Raw genomic sequence first — 11,160 nt, forward strand, 5'->3', positions numbered from 1 at the left:
TAGCTTTAGTTCTGCCCAGTTTATGGGAATGACACCTAATGGGTTCCTCGTTAAATAGCTGCTTAAATGTCAAGATACATGGGTTTTTACCTTGAGTTACTTTGAGCTAATCATTGTTTGTGTCTTGGAATAATTTATCTGACGCATTAGAAAACAATTAGTTCCTTTAACCTGGGGAAGGATATTTTCTATTTATCTTGAGGTCTCCCTCCCGTTTGTTACATAATGTTATTATCTGCCCATTAATCAGTATTTCTGTGAGAGGCTGGGGCAGTGGCATCTACAGCAATCATAAGTTTATTATTCTCTCCACGCTCGGACTCACCTCTAATAAGACAAATCTCTTTCTGCTTTATAAACCAGCCGTTCACCATACCCACCTTAAACAAGCATGGCGGTGCCTAATCCAAGAACATACCGAGGCATCGCAGGATATGCGTTCATCCTGCGCACGTACACAGAGACGTGTTAGATACAGAACATTGATTTGCACAGTAATGCATTACAGGGACACAAAGGTCAGGAGATGCACATAAAGATATACCCCACACAAAACATAAATAACCCCATATCCCTTACACAGCAACTAATGCATCCAGTACACATGCACCAGAGAGATCCAAGATCAGTGCGGGTCAACTCCTTCCCTGCCACTAACAGGACACACTTTTTGGACATCCCAGCTTTAGCACAGACATAAGCTAACCGTTCATTAAAATATTTTTCTTGAGACGGGGCCCTATTTCCAGTCATCAGTCAAAGAAGATGTCCTGTGTCTCGGGGAACCCTGTTCCAGCACCATGTCATGAAATAAATGCAGTATAGGCTTCCATTTGCAACTGGAGACAGGGGAGGCAGGGAAACCAACATCAGTAGGTCCTGCCAATAGAATGTGGAAACTACCCTCACATCTCTCCAGCTGATATGGTGCCAGCTCTGCTCCCAGGGTATGTTAAACTAGTCTGAACAACGTCTAGTGTTATTGGAGGCTTCAGGCTGCCTGATTAACAGTTTTAGTGCTGAGCTGACTGACAGCTAATAATAACATGCTAATTAAATACAACTTACATAGGGCCTTGCACGTGACTTTCGGTATCACCTTATTAATTATCATAAACTCTGAGGAGGTTCGTTGAGGCTTAGCCCATGAATCTTGGGGTAGGTGTGGGGTAGTTGATGAAAGGCATTTCACGCTCTGGGGAAGCAAGGTGAAATTTGGAACTGCTTTTTTTATCATCTGAATTCTCCTGCAGGTGCGTGTGTTAAAGGGGAATGGTAATGTTCCTGATACATGTTGGCTAATAAGAATTTGCGCTTTGGACATCAATGCCAACTTGCTTGCACTCATGGGTAAGTGAATAGACCAGACCATCTGACTTTTTCAGTCTTATCCTTTCTGTCTTAATCTTTCCTTTTTCTGTTTTTATGAGATCTTGATTTCTGCAGAAGGGAGTAGATAGGGAGAAGGGAGTAGTTAAGGAGAAGGGAGTGAGAAGGGGTAGATAGTGAGAAGGGAGGGAGAGGGGGGTAGATAGTGAGAAAGGAGGGTAGCAAGAATATTGAAATAAAGAGTCAGAAAGAGAGAGAGCGTGAATGGATTAATGTGTGGATGCATTGTGTGAATGAGTGAGAGAATAAATGAATTAATGTGTGGATGAATTGTGTGAATGAGTGAGAGTTTTAATTAATGTGTGGATGAATTGCGTGAATGAGTGAGAGAAGTAATGAATTTGTGAGAATGCATTAATGAATATGTGTAAATAATTTGTGTGAAAGAGTGAAAGAATAAATGATTGTGTGAATGAAAGTGAATAAGTGAGTGACTGTAAAAGTGTTTGTGTGAATCATCGGTGTATAATTGATTTGTCAAAAGGCAAATATGGTATAAGCAGGGTGTTTATGGGACAAAAATGGCACAGGTAGAGTGTTTATGGGACAAAGATGGCATAGGCTTGGCTGTTTGGGGACAATGTTGACTCTTTCTGGGCTGTTTGGGGACAAAGATGGCACGTCCTATGTGTGTGTAATTTGGGTGCTGGTCAGGTGCAGTGTGGACGCCAGGGCTGGCTTTGGGGTGTGCAACCTGTGATCTATGCCTGTAATTTAGGGGGTTTTATGCTGAGTTTTTATGTGAATTCCAATTGATCTATACCTGCAATGCTGGGTTTGTGTGTTCTGTTGATTTATACCTGCAATGCTATGTTTCCATACATTATTTATGTATACCTGCAAATACAGGGTTTTTATGTCTTATTCAGTTGCACGTGCTGTTTCCATTTGTGGTTTATTTGATATATACCTGAACTACAGGGAGTAAGTAAAATAGAGGTGTGGTTTAGTGAATGAGGGGACAAAGAGACTCTGGGCATGATTACGGGGGAGAGGACCTCTCAATGCCACGGTGCAGTCAGAAGGAGGGAAGACTGTACTGATTCTCACAGTCTTCCCCTGATCTGCAGTCAGCGTGGCAAATATTTTTTTTGGTGTTGTAGCGGAGGGAGTGATTGCATGCTAGGGAGCGTGGAGTTGGGCCCAAAGAAATGCTTGGATAGGGGCCAATTTTTTCACTATAAAATATATTGGCAGCAGGGGCAAATATTTATCTATTATTTATATATCTATTGGCAGCAGGGTCTAATATTAAAGAATGAAAAATAACTGCCAGTTCAGCTGTTATTTTGAAATCATTTTTTAATCAAGGTAATATTATGTAGTTAAAAATGGATGTCTAACACATTATATATATGTAGTGTTTTATTATTGAAATTTATAAATATGAAAGCTGGAGACGCCACTGCTTTTGGGTCCATTCATTAAGTCAAGTAGTCAGTTTACCCTATCCTGACCCTAACACGACTGACCAGCCTTGAGTTTGCATACCCTCGCCTCCTAACACTTGCAAAACTCTGATATTCATGAAATGTGAGTAGTTTGTGAAGACTGATGAGAGCAATTTTAAAATCTGCAAGTTTCCGGTGAGGACAGACATGATCAAGGAAAACTCTCATGACCTCTCCAGAAAGTTGCAAAATTCCCGCAACACAATAATTATAAAAAAATATTCAAAAAAAGGAATGGTGGTCCTCAGACCCCCTCTTTACCACCCCATGGGCAATTGCTATTTGAGAGAGGTATAGTGGCCAAATAAACCCCACCTCATCACTCATAATTTCCCTGTTAGTAAATGGGGACCCTTGTCTGGGGAAAATCACTGCACATCCATCCGTCCATGGTAGCGGCAACCAGGGTTTTCTTTTTCAGCATTAAATAAGAAGAGATATGATTGTTCCTTTAAAGGGTCATGTATTTTTTTTCTTGATGCTTTATAATTACTCTGTAATAATTGGAAAGGGCTCAGTTGTACAGGATAGTCGTCTTTTATTGTTTATTTTGTAAATATTAATTCATGAGGAAAAAAATTAAAGGAAATAATACAGTAAAGACATTTACTTGTCTAAATGTGTATGTTGCTTAGAAACACTGAGAATTAGAGCACAGTTAACGTGTTAGAGCACAGTAAACGTGTTAGAGCACAGTAAACGTGTTAGAGCACAGTAAACGTGTTAAAGCACAGTAAACGTGTTAGAGCACAGTAAACGTGTTAGAGCACAGTAAACGTATTAGAGCACAGTAAACGTGTTAAAGCACAGTAAACGTGTTAGAGCACAGTAAACGTGTTAAAGCACAGTAAACGTGTTAGAGCACAGTAAACGTGTTAGAGCACAGTAAACGTGTTAGAGTACAGTAAACGTGTTAGAGCACAGTAAACGTATTAGAGCACAGTAAACGTGTTAGAGCACAGTAAACGTGTTAGAGCACAGTAAACGTGTTAAAGCACAGTAAACGTGTTAGAGCACAGTAAACGTGTTAGAGCACAGTAAACGTGTTAGAGCACAGTAAACGTGTTAGAGCACAGTAAACGTGTTAAAGCACAGTAAACGTGTTAGAGCACAGTAAACGTGTTAGAGCACAGTAAACATATTAGAGCACAGTAAACGTGTTAGAGCGCAGTAAACGTGTACTTGAGGTTCCAAAAGTGCATGGTCTCCAAAGTATAAGCTGAATTGCAGATAAATGTTGTGCAATGAGGTTTGAAACTGGGAATTCTATGGTCTGAAATCAAATTTCCCTATATATAAATAAAAAAGAACAAATAGAAATAACTGCCAGGGCCCGCCACACCATACATGATAACTAAGTAGCTACTTTCCGTCCCTGGCTAGAGGGGGCGCTTTTGTGTTATGAATACAGGGATAATCCTGGAACCAGAAATATATTTTTCCTTGTAAAAGGGTTAAAGAGCAGGGGTAGGCAGCAAGATTCTTTTTAACTAAATGCTCCATATGCAACAATAGCTCCCACAAGCCTTGTCATGGACACGGGTGTCTGGGTACAGATGCTTTGCCTACCCCGATAGAGTCCGGAACAGAAAATATGAGAATAATGGCAGTTTTACACATTGTCCGTTTAACACGGTGAGAAAAGTGATTACAATGAAGAGAGAGGACTATTTATTCTCTGGGGTTTTGTGTATTAGTGATAAAGTATATACGAAAGATTCAGCACAGATTGAATCTGTGAGGCTTCACTTAGCTAATCATCCAAAATGTTGAACAATTCATCCAATATTTGGGAAGATGAGTATCTCTCTGCCGAGTGGGACCTGAGTGTCTGCGTCATGGTTATGTCTGGGTGCCCTTGTCTCTGTACTATCTAGAAAGTGTTTGTGAGCCGAGTGTTGGTGTGTCACGTGGTGTTGTGCTCAGTGTTTGTCAGTCATTCTAGATTTGCAGAGTTACAGGTCCTGATATACAGAATATGTATATCCAAATTTAGTAGATACTTGAAGCAGATCTTTGTTTAAATAGCAGGGGAAGTACGGGGTGGAGCATTCATTGGGTCCTTGTCCCAGCTCATCATTGTTAGGATAAATACGTGGATTCCCATTATACTTTCTTATCCATACTTCAAAAATCCTACGGAAGACAAATGTGTAAGTCATGCCTCACAAGCACTTAACATTAAAATACTGTGTACCTTGCAACCACCTCATGACTTTTAAATAAGGGATTTAAACTTTGGTATTGGATCTTCCCTTTCTCTTAATCCGAGGCCAAGGGTTTCACTTCCGTTCCCAATATTGTGTTCATTCTACTTGGCCTCCAAGGAACAGTCTTTTCTAGATCTCTACTGAGGGGTCAGTGAATCAAACTGTTGTTGCCTCATACATCCTTTTCTTACTTTAATGTCCAGTAGGGGCAACTCTCTCCCTTGTTACACCTCCTATGTTATATTAGTTTAGAACCCCGCCCCCGACTCAGTCATTAGTTATTAGACACATGTGACTGGCCATGTAACTTACTTGTCAATGAAGCCATGGTGCAACACAAATATTGGATCATTGCTGGAGATTGGAATTTGTGACATGGTTCCTCCAAGGTATATATGGAAGAGGTTGTGCATGTTCCTCTCAAATGTCTCCCCATCCGATGGTCTCACAAAACCTGCGATGCAGAAAATCCAGCATATGGCAAAATAAGTATGAATAACCTTGTTCTCCATCTGGAGTTTATTTTCTAAATATAGGATATTTTCAAGAGCAAGAATTTACCATATTTGTTCGATTATAAGACTACCCCCCAAAATTTGAATATAAGACTAACCTATAGGAAAAAAGTTTTACTAGTAAATATTAATTCACAACTATTTTTTCATATTTAATAAAAACTATGATTGAGAAAAATGCATGTTTTGTTTTTATTTCCTTTTTTTTGCCACTCTGCCCAGTTATGCACATCTGCCCACAGATATGCCTTTTAACCCCCTATTTGCCACTCTGCCTCCCAGATATGCCTTATACACCTATATGCCACTCCGTCTCCCTGACATGCATTTTAACCCCCTATTTGCCACTCTGCCTCCCAGATATGCCTTATACCCCCTGATATGCCACTCTGCCTCCCTGACATGCATTTTAACCCCCTATATGCCACTCTGCCTCCCCGATATGCCCTTTAACCCCCTTTTTGCCCCCCAGAAACACCTTTTACCCCTATATGCCACTCTGCCTCCCTGATATGCCTTTTAACCCCCTATATGCCACTTTGCCTCCAGAAAACCATTGACCCCTCCAACCCCTCTTAACCCCCCCCCCGACTTGCCAGTGCATCCCTTTACTTGTGGCCCGTGCTTCAGACTCCCTGGTGTCTAGTGCCGCAGCCGGTGGAGGTCTGTGCGATGCAGACCTCCGCTGCTGTTGGCCAGTACTTCCGCGGGGCTTCTATGATGGAGAGCCAGCATCACATGACCTTCCGGTGCTCCACCAAAGAAGCCCCGGCGGAAGTGCCGCCAGCAGCAGCAGAGGATGTCTGTGCGCATCTCGCAAACGTTCACTGGCTGTGGGATGCGCACAGACAACCTCCGCTGCTGCCGGCACTTCTATGGTGGAGCAACGGAAGATCATGTGATGCCAGCGCTACGTCATAGAAGCCCCCAGAGGAAGTACTGGCCAGCATCAGCGGAGGTTGTCTGTGCTCATCGCACAGACATCTACCGGCTGCCAGAGAGGAGGATCCAGGCCCCCTGCAGCGCTGCGGGGGAACTGGATCTTAGTCTTGTAGTCAGACCTCTATTTGACGACCTAGAAGACGATCTTGAATATAAGACGATGGTTACCTTGACTTATAATCGAGCAAATACGGTAATTTCACTGCATTGACAATACATTATAAGGGGTCCAGCTCAGAGGTTGCCCTGCATATGACAGGTCTGATTGGGTCTTCCTCATATTATGTATCTATGGAATATTACTGATTCTACACCTCAACGGCCAACATACAAAGATTTTGATTTCACAACAAACCCATTTAGGGCACCAATGTAGGGCCCCACCTGTGTACGCTGAATATAATGCCTTTCAAATGTGGTGTGGGTTGAATGCTTCCTTCCCAACCAAGTACTTGGTGGTGAGAAATCTACCTGAACATGATTATCTGCCAGCCAGAAGGAGGCACCATACATGATGCAAAATATTATGTTCTAGGGACATTTGGCAGACAATGTATAATTCATAAAGTATCAGGAGATTTGTACCTTCCAGTATATTTCGGAAGCTCCTTGTTGCAGTACTGTCATGTGGATATCTATCATAATCTCTCCATTTCAGTGTATCTTCCACATCCTGGAATGAAGGAATTCTGTTAGCCAGTGGATTGCCCCCTGGATTCCGGTGCACTCGCTCCATCTGAAAGTCATTCCCAGCAGCTGGACAGTAGGCACCAGGATAATTGAACCCACTGCAAAAGGCCTGGAAGAGAAAGCATATGCATGCCAACTTTATTATCAGGTAAAATGATTTAAGTGTAAAATTTATATCTACATGGAAGACACAGGGGATAGTGACAATTTGTTACCTTGCCTCAAACTTAAAACCCCTTTTTGACAGAGATGTTCAATGTATAAAAAGACCAATAAAAAATAATAAAACAATAATAAGAAACGGTGGGACTTCGGGGGGCTTCTCACTAAAAATCAAAGGAACACCATTAGAATGATGAGGTGTGTTCTGCACTGATACTGTCCTTTATTTCTTTGTCTTTTGGCTGTCATAGAAAAAGTGCCATGTCTTTCCTCATTCTTCTTGGAATGGGTTGTCAAGAGATGATGTCAGCCCTGTGTCCATGTCAAGGCTAGATGGTCTTTACACAGAGAGCTTGACTTACCTGAAGCAGTATCTATTCTACTAACCTTCTCAGTCTCCTGGTCTATCCTTTGAATCTCCTTTTGAGGCTCAATTGACCATAAGAGGCAACCTAAACTTATCTTCACCCGCTCACCACCCCCTGAAGACAATATTAATATTTGAAATACAACTTAGCATTAGCCAAGCTTCTTGTTCTTCCGGTGTTTAATCTGTTTTTTTGTTAACTAGGAAAAACTAAAGTAACCTTTACTGACTCCCCCCAAAACCGCTTTATCTATTAAAAGACAACAAACAACACATAAAGTTAGATTTACCATCCAGCCAGCAAAATACGAGTAAGGACTCAGGTTTCCTTGCACATCATTACTTCCAAGGAACGCATCGTCACACATAGAGCAGTTTGTCTCTCCACGCCAGTCGAGATATGGCAGACCAATGTCTTCATCACCAGTCAGAAGCTGAATTTGTCTTTCTAAGAATAAGAGACCTAAACGATGCCAGCCTGGGAAAGCTGGACCTTGATGGGCATAGTTTTTATTAGGATCAATAAATGAGCTGTTTATCATGATTGGTTTCATGGAATAGTAATGTATCCAAGAAAAAACATCATAAATAGTTGCATCTACAAATCGATATGTGTCTCGGTAATGCCTGTTTCCTGTGCTGAGGACAACAAAGTCCTTGCTTTTTGTTGTCTTGGCCAGAGCCAAGTAACTGAAGAATCGTTGTAGTTCTATGCGTGACAGTTCTCTGATCTCTTTGCGAACTACAGTTTTTGTTCGGTCACATTTTTCTCCAAAGTATCCAAACTTGCACTCCCCACAATTGTAGCCGCTGTAGTTACCAAAACACTCGCACGTATTGTCAAAATAATTCCGTGGCCAGTTGAGACGGTCATCATAAGGCTGGGGAACTTGTCCAGCTGACAGTGGTGTAAATACTACCCAGTCACGACATTGGCCACGGCCTGAGAGGGAACCACATGGACTTCCGTCTTCCCATGCTGGGCAGCAGCTCTTGGCCTTCAAAGCTTCTGGTGTGGTGCAAGCCCTGGGGAACTGGCTGTACACTGCACTCAGACAGAGGCTGAAGATAACCAGGCCATACATAGCTTCCTTCAGCTTGTGACACTCCTAAATGGAGAGAGCAAGTGCGTTAATACACAGGGAAGTGGCATATTCTTACCAAGGCGATTGACCTCCCTGCACCGCTTCTCCCAATGGGCCGGTGCAATGTTGCTAGAAACTGACCCAGTTACACTGTACAGACCAGCAAGGGACAAGAATAAAGACCTCTGTATGTTAAGTCTGAGGGGGACACTTCCCAACTTCCATAGATACATCCCTGACACAGGAGACCCAGCTAATACACCCTCCACGGTTATTAATTTAGTAAAGTATAAAACTGCATAAAATGATTACAGGCCTGCCGCACACAGCATTAAGTCAGATCACTTTTCTCAAATCCTACACCCAGGGGAGGGCTGGCAGCCTAAGGCCTGGGGGGCAAGTCTAGTCAACTGGCCCATTGCACCATCAAAGCGGCTGCGAGCGACATTGAAAGCGGCCGTCGTGCGGCAGTCACTCCACCAGCGCCTAATGAAATTAAAGTGGCCGGCGTGCACGCACCGCATGCCTCAGCTCTTCATCACACCACTTTTAAGACGTGGGAAGAGGAGCTGAGGCATGGCCATTGGGTCTGACAGCCGCATGATGCAGGGGCGTACCTAGAGTATTTGGCACCTGTGGCAGACCCTGTATGTGGCACCCCCCCCACACACACACACTTTAAAACTGCATAGTTTCTATGGTTAGGCAAACATTGACAGGGGTACAGCATATTTGTTACATTATATGCTTAGGGATTACGCGGTACCACCGTCAATGTGTGCCTATACATTGAGCCAGACACGGACAACCCCTATCACTATATACTAAGCCAAACATTGATGTGGTGTAGGCTTACCACTTTAGTGACTGGCATAGTATATAGTAGGGATGCACCGAAATGAAAATTCTGGACTGAAACTAAAAATTCAGCATTCACTTGGCCAAATCCGAAAAAAAAAACAAAAAAAAACTTTAAAATACTTTATTAAAAGTAACACCAAAATTAGACAAAAAAAATCAACAATAATATTAACACACATATATATAACAACAATCACAATCCTATCATGTCCAGGTTCTAGCATGTGCTGGCTGACTTAGCATGATAGGAGTGTGATTGCTGTTTGCAATTATATATATATATAAATATATATATTAATACTGTCATTGAATTATTCTGTCCAATAAAAGTGTTAACACACCGAAGTTGGACCAAAAAATAATTTATAACAGCAATCACACTCCTATCATGCCTAGGCAGCCACTACATGCTGGAATCTGGGCATGAAAGGAATGTGATTACGGACTCCCTATGCCAAGCTATCCCCCAACACTTACACATCCATGCTATCTGAAACCCTCATTCACAAACATTCAGCATAACACCCATCTCTCTCACACACTTACATTCAGCATAACACCCATCACTCTCACACACTTACATTCAGCATAACACCCATCACTCTCACACACTTACATTCAGCATAACACCCATCACTCTCACACACTTACATTCAGCATAACACCCATCACTCTCACACACTTACATTCAGCATAACACCCATCACTCTCACACACTTACATTTAGCATAACACCCATCACTCTCACACTTACATTTAGCATAACACTCATCACTCTCACACACTTACATTCAGCATAACACCCATCACTCTCACACACTTACATTCAGCATAACACCCATCACTCTCACACACTTACTAATCCACTCTCTCCTACCTTTTCTTCTTTCACTCTCACTTTTCCTCTTCCTCTTCTACTTCTTCTTCTTCTTCTTCCTGTCCTGTGCACTGAGCGCGGAAGACGGTGGGCGTGGCTTCAGTGTTGTGCGCCGGGATTTGACATCAAGTCCCGGCTCACAGCCACAGTTGCCGCGCGCACCGTTTCTGGAGGCGTGCCGGCATGGTGGCACCCCTCAGATGAGCGGCAACCGGGGGCGGACCCCGCCCCCCCCGCCAGGTACGCATGACGCATGACGGCCGCATTCGGCCGCATTCAATCCTGCTTGCGGCCGCTTAGTTTTTAACTTTGCGGCCGCAGCTGCATTGAATGCCTGTCTGCCGGTCGTCCGTCCGGCCCACCGGCCTGGATTTAGGGCGGCCTGGGGGGCAATTGCCCACCTGCCCCCCGGCCCAGCCCGCCCCTGCCTACACCCCTAACCCTTTATTTGCGTACAATGGAAGCAGCCATCTTAACTTCCTGTTCTCAGGACCCTCTTTTTCTCCCCATTGTTAGAAATTCAGTAGAGGAGATTGATTATATCGCAGCACAGGCTATCACCTATTTTAGTTTCCCCAAGGTTAAATAGCCCCTTACTTTAAACTTAATTA

At 43.0% G+C, this 11,160-nt stretch overlaps 1 protein-coding gene across 1 annotated transcript; it reads right to left on the reverse strand.

Moving 5' to 3' along the window:
- Positions 1-4,589: 4,589 nt before the first annotated feature.
- On the reverse strand, positions 4,590-8,811 carry LOC128497390 (tyrosinase-like). The gene is made up of 4 exons (XM_053467444.1): positions 8,017-8,811; positions 7,093-7,306; positions 5,363-5,504; positions 4,590-4,976 (listed from the first exon to the last, which is right to left on the reverse strand). The coding sequence occupies exons 1-4, from the start codon at positions 8,809-8,811 to the stop codon at positions 4,796-4,798; spliced, it is 1,332 nt and encodes a 443-aa protein (XP_053323419.1). The 3' UTR covers positions 4,590-4,795.
- Between the last annotated feature and the right edge of the window lie 2,349 nt (positions 8,812-11,160).

The sequence above is a fragment of the Spea bombifrons genome, chromosome 5 (genome assembly GCF_027358695.1).
Source record: "Spea bombifrons isolate aSpeBom1 chromosome 5, aSpeBom1.2.pri, whole genome shotgun sequence".
Lineage (NCBI taxonomy): Eukaryota > Metazoa > Chordata > Amphibia > Anura > Pelobatidae > Spea > Spea bombifrons.

Bases quoted from the DNA above. Each gene is read 5' to 3' on its own strand.
- LOC128497390 (XM_053467444.1), bottom strand. From the start codon at position 8,811: ATGTATGGCCTGGTTATCTTCAGCCTCTGTCTGAGTGCAGTGTACAGC. The intron at 7,307-8,016 runs GTAAATCTAACT...TTTCTCTTCCAG, and splicing joins CGTATTTTGCTGGCTGGATG to GCCTTTTGCAGTGGGTTCAA. The intron at 4,977-5,362 runs GTAAGTTACATG...TGTCTTCCGTAG, and splicing joins CACCATGGCTTCATTGACAA to GATTTTTGAAGTATGGATAA.